The sequence below is a fragment of the Leptinotarsa decemlineata genome, unplaced genomic scaffold (assembly GCF_025532065.1).
Source record: "Leptinotarsa decemlineata unplaced genomic scaffold, Ldec_3_MD MMD2_tig00000690_RagTag_RagTag, whole genome shotgun sequence".
Lineage (NCBI taxonomy): Eukaryota > Metazoa > Arthropoda > Insecta > Coleoptera > Chrysomelidae > Leptinotarsa > Leptinotarsa decemlineata.
In genome coordinates, this window is record NW_027412554.1 from 3083099 (window position 1) to 3101078 (window position 17980).

The window sequence follows — 17980 nt, forward strand, 5'->3', positions numbered from 1 at the left end:
CTTCTGTGAGACAGTCAGCCTTTAATTCAGAGGGAATTGACAAAGAAGGCCACATGAAGGATGTTCGAGAAGCCAGATGGTCCCGCCCATCATAGGGAATGCTCTACAATCGGGCTGGAAACAGTCCACGAGAGGAACAGTCAGCAGGGTTTTGCTCGGCGGATGGTACATAATACCATATCTCGGGAGGTAATTTCTCGTGGATTCGACTGACTCGATTGCTCACGAAAGTTTTCCACCTGGGGGGAAGAGCGAATCCAACAGAGGGTTGTTAAGGAATCAGATCAAGCGAGAATTTTTTCAATGTGAAAATGCCTTTCAAAAATAGGCAAAACGAAGGAAAAAAGATCAGATAAAAGGAGGGCGGCACATAGCTCCAGTTTCGGAATGGATAGAGTTTTCAAAGGAGAAACTTTCGATTTGGCACAAATTAGCTGTACTCGAATACAATCGAAAGCGACAGATCTACAATATATAACAGCAGCGTAACCATGTTCACTGGCATCACTAAACCGTGCAGGGTACATGACGTCATTGATGACAGAGACAAATGTCTTGGAATATTTATTTTTGAGAGAATTGGGAGTTCCTTTTAAATCGACACCAGAGGTCTATGATATCGGGGGGTGGAGATACATCAATTCACAATTGAACTTAACGAATAAACCATCACCCGTTTTCCGATCTGGATATAAATAACTAAAATGCATAATGATGCTCGCGCCTGGCTCGCTCGAGTTGACTGACTAATTCCCATCCAATCTCTCGGGCCGCGTTTTTTCGGGTACCGTGTTTTTTTCACCCTTGTCGATAGTGGTTTCTTACATATGTAGCAGAGTTTTTACAATACTCTTTCCATGCCTAATTTTGCTTGAACCTACTCTTTGATAAGATTATACATCATTCTTCAGCGCCACTTTCATTTTCAATGCGTTGTCCTGTTCTAACGCCTACCTTTGTCAGTTCATCAACTTTATCGTTACCTATTAAGCCTGCGTGAACTTTGATCCACATAAATTTGATATCAAAATTGGCTACATGGAGCCTGCTGATGAGAATTTTCAATTCCAGAATATGCCGGCAGTATGAGATTTGAGCCGGTTCTAAGCCTCCCACCACTATGACGTATTAATTGCTTTTTTGTTGTTTAGTGAAGTCAAGGCGATGTGACTTCGAAGTGTCTGGTGCATCGGATGGTAAATATACGATGGTGTATTTAGGTCAAAGCCCACAAAGTTTTACAGGTATGAAAACGCGATCTCTAGTCAAACTCAATATGATTGAATAATAATAGTAATTATGTATAGTGAATTTCTTTTTGTTTTAATAATATTTATATAGATGATTTAGATGATAACTATATGGAAATATAAACATTTCTAACATAGTTGAATACACTCACTTTATAACTACAAGTAAAATGGGAATGTGAGTATTATATCGTGGAAAACAAGTTGGAGGTTGCTTATTGTTTTTTTTTATTCGATTTCAGTTCCACCATTCAAAGATGTCGATGCAGTATGCAAGTCAAGATTGGATCGATGATGTAGATCTCAAATCATCGGTTCAACATATGTCGTCTGAATTGAAGGTGTTGGGTGATGGAGCCGAACATGCAAGCATTTATGATATGCTATGCTATGATGAAAAACAAATCGAATTATGTCTTCGTGATGCTGAGAATTATCGGAGTGGTGCAGAAGTTTGTAACAAATTTTTGGATAATGAATTGGAATTGTGTCAACTTTGTGAGGTTATGACTGAACTGAACCTGGGAAGATTTCTGTATAGTCTCCAACCATACTTGCCAGAATGGATTATTCATCACTTTGAATTTAATGATGAAAATCAAGAGGAAATTGAAGATGGTCGCGAAAATGATGAAGTTATTTTAGATAGTCTCTATGTTCCTATGAATCATAAATAATGTCAAATAAAATACTTTGTATTATTTTCATGTTTTATTTATTCAAATCCCATTATATACAATTGAAAATGATTACAAAACAATGAATATGATATATATGAATTAGGAAAAAATTACAATACATGATATAAGTCAGTTACAAATTTAAAAAAAGAATATTATAAAACAGTACATGATAGAGTGGAAAAATAAAATAGTATCAATAATGTAAAGAGTTTCAATATCTGCTGTGAACTGAACCATCCAATGCATTGTATGTTAAAGCTTTATCATGCAAAATTAATGCATATACTTTAGTGTTTTCTGGAAACTTGGTCTTCCTCGTCTCAAACTCAATCTTTATATCAATAGTGGATGATTTTGTTGCATTCGGTTGATTGGAACAATCGATGATGAATAGTGGATTCTCTCTAAATTGTCCAATGTCAATCAGAGGTTCACTCATATCTTTATCATAATAACTTCGCTGGAAACTCTCAAAAGCATAATAAGCAGGAGCATCAAGTTTTTTATCGAAATTCAAATTCCAACGCTCATATGGATACACTTCAGAATTCAAGTATCCTCGAATACTATTGATATCGGCAGTTGTGAATTTTGTAATATCCTGTGTTCTATCTTCAGATGTGGTAGTACTTTGGAATGCGATGATGACAAAACGGGAGTTTCCAGAGCGTTAGATGTTTTGATAACCCATATGTCTGAAGAAGTCCATCCCACGTAATGATGGTAGTTCATAGAGGTCCCACATACGATAAGCCAACTTGATTTTGGCATTCAGACCGCTTTTGTTTATTCTACTGAAAAGTTTGAGCTTGTGTTTATCATCTGGTACAATATGTCTTATTCTATTCGATTTTATTTATTTCTGAATCAGCATCAACCTCACCTATATATGAGTTTTTGAATGATCGAGCGATAATCAAAATCAACTCCTGTTTAGCATTCAAGATACTTTTGTTGTAATCTTCAGCAAAACCCATCAAATATTTCAGTGGTAGTTTTCCACTAAATACATGTTTGTATCTAAGATTTCTTGTTTTAACTGTGAACGTCCCCAGCCAGATGTCAATAATGTGTTAGCATGTGATTGTTCAAATGCTAACTGTGCTAAAATACTAACTAACTAACTGTGCTAAATGTTTAGCATACACGTGTGGAATGAGCTTCTTTTTATGCACTTTTCTTTTTAATGGTGCAGCTCGTTTTGGTTTGGGATTGTTCAATACAATTTTGTCTTATATAAATGAAACCCATAACAATAGTTATTCGATTTTCTTCAATTCCAAAATAATAAAAATCTCTTTTTCACTTCCAAAATCGATAAGGTTATTTTTTTCATCCAAAATACGCACTGTAATGTTGTGAATCAATTGACGACCTTCTGGACTGACAGGCATATATATATATATATATATATATATATATATATATATATATATATATATATATATATATATATTGTACGAAACACTCTTTCTGTTATAGCCGCCTTCTTTGTGCTAAATGTTGAATAATGATTGATATTATATTCTCGCATGAGAGATGAGAAGCTTCTATTAAAGAATTCTTTCCCTTGATCGCTTTGTATATGGGGGAAAATTTGGCTTACTTTAGTACATATTTCATTGTATTTGTTATTGTACTACCTGTTTTATCTTCAACTGCTACAGTCCACAAATATTTTGAGTAACAATAATTCACTACAGGTATATATCGGTATCCTTTAGTACTTTTTGCATAAGGTTGTAGTTCTGCTAGATCTATTTGCTATAGATCTGCAAAACCGTTGATGATGGTTATTCTTCTGTTAAAATTACGTCTTGCAGGTCTATGTAATTCATTAACAATTTGTCGTTTGACATCATTTATTTCATTAGTCATTCTATTTCAATATGATCAAACAGAAAAAAGTGATAATGTTACTGCATTGAATGATGATGTGACAGTGATCATACTTGTGAATATATTAATATATTATACTCCTTCACGTAATTCTTCAATTATTGAAATTATTTTATTGTCATGTCCAGTATGCCCAGCTAACTTTGAAGCTACCAATAGTCGTAGGCGAGCAACTAACTCTTTCGGTGAATTCCAGTACACATAATTTACAGGTTTAGAATTATATGTTTTCTCCATTTTCACTCGTTTAAGTGCTCCACCAATTTTAATGATAATAATAATAATAAATCGGCTTTATTGATAATACAAAAAAAACAATACAAAGATATATTGAAAATGAAAATAGTTTACAGGAGATTCTGGTACTCCTTGGCGAAGTCTAGCTCAAAGCTACTCTAACTCAACCAACAAGCACCACTCCATAATGCACGCAAACATACAAAAATAAAAGCAATTAACAGTGATGGTACTACTTCTTATTGGATATTGTGGTGAGTCTAATAGAGGTTTCATAACTTAACGAAATTTTTAGAATTTGTCTTTGTAACACCATTCTTCAGATGAAATTGTTATATGGGCACTTCACGCAGCGTGCCATGGAGTTACACTGCGAGAACCATGCCGAGTGCCAAGGCAATTTGTACACCATTTATTATTTTTTGTCAGAGTGAATCTGTCTTTAAAATAGAATACCGCCTTTGAAATAGAATACCGGATAGTCGTAAATATTATGATCATTGTGACACAACTGACACGATGATTTATAATGAGAATCGATAACAAATGAGGAGGCTCTCTGTCCTGATTGATTAACTGGAATGAAGTTTTGAATTTTGAGGAGTGAACTCTTTTTGCAGAACTGTTATTGGAAAAATGAACATTGTCAGGAGTTACACACTGTTTATTCAAACTTCAACCAGAGTTGGATAATACTTGTCACTTGCTAAATTCGAACCATGCTCGAGTTCAAACCTTGTGGCTGCTGCAGAGTCCAGTCTATCAAAAAGCATTTGAAAGAGAATGAAATCCTTTTTCCACCGGGAAACCTTGATTTTCTAATACTGCAATACGGAGCTTGATGTTTGAGAGTTATCGGAACTAGAGAGTTTTTTTGTATGCTCAATTGCATGCCAATGATATCATCGTCAAAGGAGTATTCTTCAAGCAGCTCAACAAATAATTGAATTTTTCAACGTTTGTAAGAGAATAGTTATTATGGATGAGGGAATCAAACATATCTTTGAAGGTCTGCCAAGTTCTGAGATTCCTATCAAATTTGGAAAGGTCCATCCTTGGTAATTTCATATATTATATATATATATATATATATATATATATATATATATATATATATATAGCTTTCGGCAAACAAGTGTTGCCCATCTTGACACTTGGGTGCACCGCGCTGATGAGGCCAATAGCCACAAACACGTGTCGCGGTTTGCCCCCTTTTTGGAGTGTTATTGTCCACTATTTGTTACATATATATATATATATATATATATATATATATATATATATATATATATATATATATATATTAAAAGTTATGTTCAGATATGAAGTCATGGCCTGCTATTCGAATTTTTTTTCTTTTTTTTTGTAAAATTTTGAATTACCCCCGTATGATACATATTTTTACTATTTTGACTTAATATGTATTTGAAGTCCACAATCAAATCAGTTTGGAGTATTCTTTATCAAATTGAAGTGTATTTGTAAAATTTATTTCGGTTTGTATTTTTTTAGGTGGCCGTCAACTTCATGTTTGTTGCAACGATATTTAACAGATCTCTAGAATAAAACAAATACTCTTTTTAACGGGGCAAATACACTACTAACTAAATGTTCATATGAATAAACTGTCAATAAAAGTATAAAATTCCTTTTATTCTGACAACAATGCCTCAACTAGAACAGATATAAAAAAACAATACAAAATCTATCGCGGATAGCCATGAACAAAAAACACATATGCCTTGAAACAATACTGTAGTTTGATAGTGAGGCTTCTTAAAACTTGACTGTAAAACGTGTTCATATTTGCCCTTAATTAAAAATGCCTCGCCCAGTATTATTAACGTTAACTGAAAAGGTAGAATTAGTTTTAATCTGTGGTGATGCGCGAAGCTGCAAATATTTTCAACGAGCGGCATCCAGACAAACAAATTTGCTATTCAAGTGTAAGTAGAATTTTAAAGAATTTCAAACAGACCGGCTCACTAGAATATAAACATAATACGGAGCGTATGAAACCTGTATGCACAGAAGAAAACCAGCTTGACGTACTTCAAGCAGTAGTAGAGAAAATGTTAGAAGGTCCACCCAAGAAATTAGTGATTATACCATGTAATAAATAATAAGTACCATGCTTACAAACCTACATTCATTTGTACATTTCAAGAAAGAGACTATGATTTGAGATATGATTTTTCCATGTGGATTCAGAGTGAAATAGAAGAACAACGAGATTTTCATCGATGTATTCTGTTTGGAGATGAATCTTCTTTTACAACAAATGGGGTTCTATCATCACAAAATTGCAGATGGTGGTCAGATGTCAACAAAAATCAATACTATCAGAAAACAAACGTTTGGTGTGGTATATTAAATGATAAATTACTAGGTCCGTTTTTTTTTCGCGAGAATTTGAATGGTGACAGGTACTTGAACTTTTTGGAAACTGAAATAGGAGAGTTTTTGGAGTATTAGAAGAACGGCAAAAGTTATGGTTCCATGACGGATGTCCTGCCCATTCTACTAGAAATGTTTTTCTCAGTAGCTGAAAAGGACATTTCGTAATAAATGGTTAGGACGAAATATCGATCCTCGATGGCTTCCTCGTTCTCCAGACCTTTAACCTCTAGATTATTTCTTATGGGGATACTTGAAACAAAAAGTCTACAGAGATCGCCCCTTCAATAATGTTAATGAGCTTGAAACTTCAATACGAGTTCATTGCAGAAATATTCCCGCCAATGTGTTGCGATCTACATTAAACGAATTTTATGAGCGAACAATTGAATGCATCGAAAGACAAGGTGGACATACAGAGACGCTTCGATAATTTTTATTGTTAGTACCTGTTAAGTTGTTAAGTTACCTACTGTATTTTTCTGTACTATCGCTTATTGGTTCTTTTTTGTTCATGGCTATCCGCGATAGATTTTGACAGTTTATTTATATGAACATTCAGTTAGTAAAGTATTTGCCTCGTTAAAAAGAGTATTTGTTTTATTCTAGAGTTCTGTTAAATATCGTTGCAACAAACATGAAGTTGACGGTCACCTAAAAAAAATAGAAATTCAAGTAAATTTTACAAATACACCTCAATTTGATAAAAAATACTACAAACTGATTTGATTGTGGCTACTTCAAATACATATTAAATCAAAATAGTAAAAATATGTATCATATTCAAAATTTTCCAAAAGAAAAAAAATCGAATAGCAGACCATGACTTCGTATCTGAACATAACTTTTAATTCTAAGCAACTTTTCTCTCCAACACATTTCTATATTTTTTGTAATAAGGGTACTTTACTCTTGAACGAACTTCATATTTTTTGGCGTATCCTGTATGGTGTTTGTCATAAAGCCATTTCAGGTACACTTGGTATAGTTTTGGAACATGCACAAACTTTTGTCAAGAATAAACTTTTCTGAGAAATCGATATTTTACGGTAAAACGTATTAGGGGCAAAATAGGCTCAAAATTCTTTCAGATTCGTGATCAGAACTACCAACTTAGTACGATTACACTTTTTTCCTGAAAAAATTCAGTCATGAAAAATCCGAATTCGTCTCACTTCTTATAGAAACACCCCGTATCTTCCGTAATATTCGAGGTGGAACGATGAAACTCTCAGGACTGATGGAAATGCTCAAAATGCACCTAGCACCTGAATGGGGTTGGCCAAAGTGATATACACTGTCCGCCCCTCACGATGGAACACCCCATTTTTACGGTAAAACATATCTTCCGTAATAATTGAAGTAGATTTTTTTTTGGTTTTGACATCAAAACATGAACGAAATTTTTTAAGAAAAACTCGACTTTTGTTTTCACATAAATAATTTACTTTTTATTTTGTTGTCAGGAAAGTTATTCCTTCTCAATAAGAGAGAAAATGGTAATTTTGTAAGAGTAACGGTAACATGTAATCAGTGAGGTTTTAGGATGGTTAATGTTAGTTCATATTCTCATTTTCCCATTATTTAAAAAAAAACAAGGATATTTTGTGGCGAAAAATGTTATGTAGTTCAAAATTCTTTCGAAGTACTACTTTCAAAATCACATTTTCAATTAAAAAACAAAACAATCAATTTCAAATGATTTAACTGTTGACTATTTTATATTTTCGTGCCTTCTATGAAATTTCCCTCCAATCGAACACATTTTTCTATGCGCCTTTTATTATTTCCTCCAACTCTTCTCAGTTCTCTAGGTGTGATTTCTCTACACGCTTGTATAATTTTTGCACGGATATCTTCCTTATTTGTTGGCCTATCCTCACTTTATTTTTCAAGTTTCCCCATAAATAAAAATCCAGTGGAGTTAAATCTGGGGATCGTGGTGGCCATACTACGAGAGGGCTATTGGGTCCTATCCATTTCATAGGTAGATTCCTATTCAACCAAACCCTTGTTATGGCACCATTGTGAACTGGTGAACCATCTAACTGAAAAATCATGCTGTGTCTCACATCCAAAGGTAGTTCTTCCAACACATCGGAAAATGCATTTTCGAGAAAATCAACGAATAGTCGTCCGTTTAAATTTTGATCGAAAAAAAATGGCCGAGGCGATAATTTTCGTTCAGGATACCACACCACACATTAATTTTCTGAGATATTTGGTCTCTACAATTCACTACCCAATTTGGATTTTGTTCAGCCCAAAACCTCATGTTCTGGGAAGATACAACACCATTCGTGGTAAAGGTAGCCTTATCACTGTATAAGATATACTTTAAAAAATTCCTGTCATTGAGATAATTTCCCTGCATCCATAAACAATACTCCATACGGCAGATTTCATCTCCTTCGTGCAGAGTATGTAAAAATTTGGGTTTGAACGCATGCATTTTATACCTCTTTAAACACCTCCATATTTTATTGCGACTCATATTGAGTTGAAGCGATAAGTTTCTCAAACTAATTCTAGGATCAGCTTGATGAGCCGCCAATATCGTATCATCATCAGTATGATGTTTTACAATTTTTCTGTCCTTTGTTACTTGGCCGGTGCTCACGAATATATTTTATGTAGTTCCAGGGTGTACAGCTACCTCTAGCGGGTGTCTTCTATTAAATTCAGCGGCCGCTTCACGATAAGACCTCACCCCTTCACCAACAATTAAAACAATTTCAATTTTTGCTTGAAGTGACAGACGTGCCATGTTGAACTTTGTCAATCAAAATGAGCTGATATCAGTTGAAATGGGAACTTCAGAAATATTAAAATATGAACAGGGACTCACGAACAGAAAACAACTGGAACACAGGAAAAATATCCAACACAAATACAGGAACAAATAAACACAATGGGAACAAAAACACGGCAGAAACAACAGGAACAACGGTGATTCAAAGAACAGCAATACTAGAAACAACAAATGCAATGAAAACTGGTCTGGGGGTTAATACAACAAGATCTTTCAACAATATTGTCAGGTGACAGTAAATATCAATGAGCAACTGTTTTTCATAGTGATTTGAGGGCACCGTATGATTCAATGAAACTGATGTAATTCAATCCCTTCAAATGATTTCAGACAACAATTCAGCAAGTAGGTAAAATAATCTAAATTCTACCTGTTCACCGATTGCGATTTTTTCTTTAAAAATTAACAGTTGTTTCGGTGTTGCAATGAGTATGAAGATTCATTTTGTTTCGGATGGTAAAATATTTCCTTAATATTTTGATAAAGGACCCCGCACATTTCTTATGAGAAATGGCTTGCCTTGAATTTTGCCGAAATTTTTATATGTTGTAGTTCTTGATGTGCTGATTGAAAGTGTCCACAGCCAAAGCTCAGAATTGTACAGTTGTCGAGATGTGAACCTTTGAATATAGATTTTTTCCATTTTTTGCAATTTTTGCTCATCAATCAAGAGCTCTCACTTCTGGTTGGGATATAATTTGGATGTTCAGCAACCAGAATTAGTTTTACGAATAATCTTTCATACACTTTTTCATACACTGCTTCACACTATCTCGATAATCTGAGAATGTGGTGCTGTGACATTTTCCTCAGATAGGCTCAAAAGGGCATCTGTATCTTTCATACCTGAGAGTACTTTCCAGATAGAATGAAGGGATTCAGGTATTGGAAGCGAACTATTTTGCGCCGTAATATGTTTTACCTAAAAATGAGGTGTTCCATCGCGAGTGGCGGACAGTGTATATCACTTTGGCCAACCCCATTCAGGTGGTAAGTGCATTTTGAGCATTTCCATCAGTCCTGAGAGTTTCATAGTTCCACCTCGAATATTACGGAAAATACGGGGGTGTTTCCATGAGAAGTGAGACACAAACAGGTTTCCTTCCAAGGCCCCCTCCCCTTGCCCGCCGCTACCGCGTCCACGCTTCTTTGTATCATTCATGTCAGTTCGTTTTTCGCTGTTCATTGTATCGCACGTGTATTTCTGTTATCGATAAGAACTAACGATCGCTGCTCTGAACTGGATTTGAAACTGTTTTGTGATGTGGATATTTTTAATAATGCGGCTTACTCTACTGCAATATGCGAATATGCATTTTATTTGCGGCGAATGTCGGGTAATGCAAATGCAGCAGGGTTGTATCGAGGGCGTATCGAGAAGAGATATCCGGATTACCGATCTTCATTAATGTGCATCGATCCTACACGGAAGGAGTAATTCCTGGAAGACAGGTAAATCGCGATGCAGAAAATATCCTTGGTCCAGATGTTGAAGAAGAGGTTCTGGCTTGCGTGGAAGAGAGTCCAGATATTTCGGTACGTGCGATTGAAAGACAAATCGGAATTTCAAAAATTTCAAAAATCGCATTCTTCGAGTGCACAGGTACCATCCATACCACTTGCAAAGAGTGCAAACATTACTGCCACGAGATCATGCACCAAGAGTTTTGTTCTGTCAAAGAATGCTGGTGAGACACGCGGCTGATCCTGACTTTCTTAGTAAGATTCTGTGGACTGGCGAGAATACGTTTAAAAAAGACAACTTCATGAATATGCACAACTTGCATTGCTGGAGCTTGGCTAATCCACATGCCATCAGAGAAGACCGCTCTTAATACCAGTTTAAAATTAATTTGTGGTGCGGAATCATTAATGGCCAAGTAGTAGGACCCATTGAAATACCTGGAGCGTTTAATGGTCAACACTATTTAGAATTACTAAGGGACGAGTTGAATGGCCTTTAGAATATGTTCCTCTCGCAATGAGACAAGGCATGTGGCTGCAAAATGATGGCTGTCCTGCACACTACGCCCGGCCTGTAAGGGATTATCTAGAAGATGAATTTCCTGGCAGATGGATTGGTCGACTTGGACCAATTCTCTGGCCAGCCCGCTCCCCGGATCTAAATCTTATGGATTTTTTTTATTGGGGGTTCCTCAAAGAAAATGTTTACTTTAAACCGATAGAAACTGTAGAAAATCTTCGTGATCGTATTAACGGCGCCGCTGAAACGTGCAATCGATTACACCAGGCACGATTTGTGACACGCTCTTTTATTCGCAGATGTCGTACCTGTATCCGGGCAGGTGGTGCTCAGTTCGAGCATTTATTGTAAAAGCTTTTAATAAAGTTTGCATACATGATTTATTTGATTTTTATTTTTTAATTACAATACATAGTACTGTATTTATAAAATTATCCCACAAATAAATTTTCCTTGAAAAATTACGAAGGGTGAAAAAATGTTTTTTTCTTCTACCTTCAATATTTTATTTTTTGATACATTTTTTATTTTGTGGGTGTTTTTCACCCAGTGCTAATATTTTTTTTTGCTGTGGATAAGTCATGTTTTTATGACGTAACATTGAAAATACTAAACCAAGATTTTCGAAAAAAAGAAAATTTCCGATATCTCGAAAACGAAAACACTTTTACCTAAACTTTTTTCCTGTTATGAGCTAGTCATGACCTCAGCTATCACCACCTCAAGGTTTATCGTCAAGAACCGGGACACCCTGTATATATATATATATATATATATATATATATATATATATATATATATATATATATATATATATATATATATACCGGGTGTACCACATTTTATGTGACAGGCAATATCTGGTTTGTTGAAGGAGATACACAAAAATGTTTCTTACAAAAGTTTTAGTTGTTCATGAGAGCTATATTTTGATATAATTTTTAATATACAGGGTAGGGTGTTTGGTGTAGGTGCTACAGACCAAAATTCCATTTTTAAAATAGAACGCCCTGTATATCATTACATATTCAGATGCTACGTTAAATTCTGATATCATTTCATGTTTGGTTTTTGAATTTCAGTTACGGCATTGTTGAGTTATTGCACTTTTCCTTAAATATAAAGTTTCAAAAAAACTTATTTACTCGTACACGAATCCAGTCTATATCTTTTATTAAATTGAACTAGACTACTACTGAATACAAACCATTATTCTCACCTCTACGATACGATATCGATATCAGTTGAATATAATATTGAAATTCTTGAGAATGTGACTAACTTGAGGGTGAATTGCTTTATATTGCACAATTTCATCAAGTAGCTTATGCTTGTTGATGCCATAGTAACAAATGTTGTTGAATTGTATCTACTTGTCAGTTCGATTCAGTGATTCTTTGCAAAACAGTAACTGTGTTCTTTGTGCGAAAACTCTAGTATGCCTTTCGCGTTTAGTCCAAGTGATTGCATTGATATGTTATTAATTTTTGTCAGATGTCAGAAAAACTGCCGTCAAGCACAACGTCTATACCAAGAACGTTTTCCAGACAGACCCATTCCGTCACGAATGACTTTTTCGAGAGTTGTAGAAAAATTGCGAACTGGGTCATTTCCTTCTACTATAAAGCATCGTCATCATACGAGATCTGTTAGAACTGAAGATTTAGAGAGATTCATCCACATGTTTCTATCCGTACTCTTGCAGAAGAAGTCGGTGTGAGTAAATCTACTGTACAGAGAATTCTGAAAGAAAATAAATACCACCCATTCAAAATTCAGTTGGTACAAGGTTTGAAACCCACGGACTTTGAACGACAACTTGAATTCATTGCTTGTATTTAGGTAATATTACATGAAAGTCCTAACATATTCAGTCAAATTTTGTGGAGCGATGAATCGCGATTCCACAATAATGGAGTTGTGAATCGACATAACAGTCACTATTGGTCTCAAGAAAATCCCCACTGGGTCCGCGAAAGTAATTTTCAAACTACTTGGGGTATTAATGTATGGTGTGGATTGTTCAATGGCCGCATCATAGGACCTTACTTTTTCAATGAAAATCTCAATGGATTGCGATATTTACATTTTCTAGAAAATGATTTGATCCAGTTGATGGAAGATATTCACATAGCATAACGACAAGGAATTTGGTGGCAACAAGATGGTGCCCCTCCTCACAATTCACAGGTTGTTACTGAATATCTGGATAGAACGTACCCAAATAGATGGATTGGTAATAAGGGTCCAATTCGGTGGCCGGCTCGTTCCCCAGATTTATCACCGCTTGATTTTTTCCTATGGGGTTATTTAAAAGATATTGTTTTCACTACTCCCCCTTTGAATGTGGATGATCTGAAAATGAAAATTCGACTAGCGTGCAGTGATATTACGCCTGATATTATAAGAGCGACTTGTACGAGAGAAGTGATTCGACTTCTGAGGGTTGTCGTTCGTAGGGGTGTGACAACTGGATAACGGAAAAACAGATTTCATATATATAATATATATATATATATATATATATATATATATATATATATATATATATATATGTATCATATATGTATATATCAATGAAATAGATGATTGAAATTTCATAGTGGGTGTATGACAAACATTACTATTGTGTAAACATTACACAAGAACGAACACTTTTCAAAATTAAATTGATAACAAAATAATTCTACATTAGAAAACAAGAGACAATATTGTGAAACTAGCTTCGCAATTAATTGACATTTGATACTGATATGACAAAAATTCAGTAGCTCAGTTACTTGAAATGCTGACCATTTACTTGTAAACATTGATGGATTGATGTTATTACGTGATCAGCCGTCGTGGCTCAGCGGATTTCCGACGCCTTGATTTCCTCGAAGACACATCTAACCCGATCTTTCAGTTCCTGTTTCGTATTGATAGGTGTTCTATGTTCTATATGTTCTTCGAACATATCGGTTAGTTCCCTACTCACTTCACATGTTCAATGTCTAGAAGCTCCATTCAACCAATACCAACAATTCCGAGAAAAGTTCAGGGGCAAATTATCTCCATAAATGAAAATAGAAACTTTATCATCCATGAGCATACAAAAAACATTAGAACTGAATTTTTTTTGGAATCCCCTTTCCTCAGAAGTGATTATTTCGACAATTGAATATTCCCTCACGTGAAAATTGTGATTCATCAGTCCATATAATTTTTTCAAAAAGTTTGGATCTTCGTATCTCCATGTTAGTGCCATTTCGCAAAATTGTACCCGTTTTGGTGGATCATCTTTATGCAAAGCTTGCAGCCTAATTAATTTATAATCGTGCATATTATGTTTTTGTGAAATTCTCCATATAGAAATTCGAGATATTCCCAAATCAACCGCAGCACTAGATACTGATGCATGAGGATAAGCATAAAAATATCCTAAAATGTTAATTCAATTTTCCATATCACCAGTCACCGGACTCACTACTTCAATATGAAGTCGGATAGTTTACGCTTGAGGAAGCTATTGAATAGCGAAACGCGTGTCGCAGTTTTTGTAAAACCCTATATAGTGAAAATCATACAATAAACTGTATTAATCAGTTTTGAACAAGTTATCATCAAATCCATTATTTTGTTTTTCAAATCTGATTTAGATCATGACACACCATTATCCTTGCCGAAATTTTAAGAATGTGTGTATTATGCACTTGATTTTTGATTTTATTGAAAATTTTATGCTTGCATACGAGCAATTTTTTTAATAGTTCATATCTCATAAACGGTCAGAAATAGGTATAGGACATAGTTGATCAAAGTTGTTCACATTGGTTGGCTGAATTCAAAGATTGAATAATATACAGGGTGTTCCATTTGACAAAAATTAGTTATGGTCGTTTATCAAAGATACAAATTGAGACGTATTTTTCAGACACTGTGTATAAAATGAGATTTGAGTTCCATTCTGAAATAACAACCACAATATCTTATCTCAATGTTGCCAGAAGTTGAGTTCGATGTATCAGTTAATTCATGCGATATTGAATGTTAAAAATACCATGTTTTCGCCCAAAAAATTACAAAATAATCAATACTTTAAAAACGATGAGAGATAAGTATAGAACATATTCAACAAAAGTGATTTGGATTTTGATGCAGAATTCAAAAATGAACATTTGAAATTTCTAAGTTAATGTCTGTTACATGTAGATGTGGCAATATTGGAGGAAGATTCAAGTGCATTTTCAATACAGCTATTTGGTATTAGGTATTTCCGATGCTTACAGAGCAAGCTTTCGTACATTGCTTGCCTGTTAATACCGGTCTTTCACCTTTGGCCACCAGACCATATATGTATATGCTATCATGGGTTCAACTACTTTGTTGCGGAGCTGACATCATGTCTTGTTTCAGCCCTCATGTCTTTCAGTAAGTGCACCTTGGCAGCCATTATTGCCAGTCTCTTTACTCTTTCTGAATGTTAGGTCAGCCTGGGATCTAGTATCACTTTCAGATATTTGACCTCCTCCGACAGATGTGTAAAAGTTTTAGAGGTCCTAAATCATCTATATTTTTCGTCTTGGTGAATACTACTATGACCGATTACGTTGATCTTATATGTAGACCTTTTTCATCGGTTGGTTCATCTTGCTATAAAAATATTCAGGACCTGCTGCATTTGTGAAGGACTAGAAAGACAAGTCGTCTATAGACGACTTGTCTTGCTATGTATAGCATACTTTATACCTATTATGGTCTAGAAAACCTAGTAACTTGCAATACAATGTTCAATAACAGTAGAGACAAATCCTCAGCCCGAGAACCCGTTGCCACCCGTGCATCTACTGTTAGAGTTATATTCTGAACTCAAGCGCCAAAATCATGATACCTATACGTACATACAATGTAATATAAAATCAGGGTTTCAAAAAAACTTTTGAGAGTATTCGGTATTTCTACATAAAAGAAATATAAATGAATCTATAAGAAAAAAAAACAATTTGGGTGGAAAATGTTCATTCAAAAAAAATTTGGAAGGATTATGCATTGATTGGGAAGATGTTCCAATATTATTACTATTTATTACCTGCCAAAATAAATAAGAGGTTGCTTGAGGATCATTCATCAACGTCAATTCTTTATTGATGGAAAACAGCCATTTCCGAATGCTCAAACAGGTACTTGTGGCGGTACTATAGTTTTGTACGTATAAATTGTGTGGATATTCACTAGGTTTTAGCTTTCTTTCTGGAACAAATTCAACAACAATTTTTGTTTAATAACCCAAAGACTCTATAAAGCGGAAAATTATGAAAAAAATTAATTTTACTTACCAAAATTGTATTCAACTATTTCGAAAAGATAAAAGTAGTTGGAAATTTTTTTGGACATTCCAATTTTTTTGATAACTGCATCATATACTTCATCAGTATTCGCACTTTTTCTCACGGATACAGTAACCACTTCTCTATCAGGTAATAATACCTGAAAATAAAATACGAATCATAATAATAATGAAGACTTCACATTCACAGTTAAAACGATATTGAGAAAAAATACATAAGTAGAAGTCACAGATGTCCTGATGTGATACATATTTACACAAAAACAAAAACGTGAGTTCAAAAAAAAAAAATTGAGTACTGTTGGTGAAAGATGCAATGTGTGTGCGCAACACGTTGCCTGCCATTGCGTTTCATCAACCAATTCAATACGTTGAGCTTTGTCAGTCTGTATTGATGAATACACGGCAGACAGCAACTGGTGTGTAGGACGCGATGAACTGCCACGGACATATGCGGCGCTCCAGTTACAAGGACGTTCTCCGACAAATTGACTTCACCATCCCAAGTAGAAAATTTTTTCTTAGTCAAATAGACCAAAACATATTCTAGTGTGTTATGTTATCATAACACACTAGCGTGTGTTATGATAACAAATAGTAAGAACAATAGTCAACCATCTGAAAGAAAATTTCGAACTAAATTGCGGCATCTGCTGACTCTCGATATGTCCCTTACTTCTATCCTCTGATAGATGCATATTAGGTAGAGCTAAGATTCCAAAATGAAACCACCAATAGAACATACTCGTAAATCCTTTCACAACATCCCTACCTACCCACCATTGAATATAATATCGGAGTAGCCAAATCCACCGCTCAATTCATTTTAGGAAAAAATTAATATAATCCATATAAATATAGGATTTGTCATGGACTCAGACCAGGTGACGATGCAAGGCGACCAACCTTTTGTGAATGGTACACTAGAAAATGCCAAGACGATGAAAATTTCCCTTTCAAAATAATTTGGTCTGTTGAAACTAAGATCACCAACAATGGTACTCTCATAATTTTCAAAAAGATGAAGATTTGCTAGAATTGGTTACTGCATCCTTTAACAATATTGTTCCGAATATATTCAAGTTTTAAATTCGTCTGTGAGACGAGCGTACTTGTGCTTAGAAAAAAACGGCGGGCTATTTGAACACTTGTTATAAGTTTCTTTTGATATTGCGACTCATTTTTGTATTCAACAAAATTTATTATAAATAAGACTAATCAATTTACTTTATTTTTCCAGCCCGTACTATCTGAAATTGAAGAAAAGCAGGTTAAGTAATCACTTTCCATTTTGCGCGAGAAATGGTTATGAAGTCATATTGTGTGATACGTTGCTGTAGTCTCAATGGAAAATGGAGTCGTATACAGGGTAAACTTCAGTTTCGGCCCATA

At 34.7% G+C, this 17980-nt stretch overlaps 1 protein-coding gene across 1 annotated transcript in view; it reads right to left on the reverse strand.

Annotated features, from left to right (window-relative positions):
- The window catches only part of LOC111513425 (sorting nexin-27), a 292951-nt gene that overhangs the window by 69346 nt on the left and 205625 nt on the right, over positions 1 to 17980 (reverse strand). Inside the window, exons 5-6 of the mRNA XM_074174687.1 lie at positions 16578 to 16728; positions 16331 to 16491 (exon numbers count right to left, since the gene is read on the reverse strand). Of these exons, the coding sequence (XP_074030788.1) occupies positions 16331 to 16491; positions 16578 to 16728 (312 nt within the window). The remainder of the gene's footprint in view (positions 1 to 16330; positions 16492 to 16577; positions 16729 to 17980) is intronic.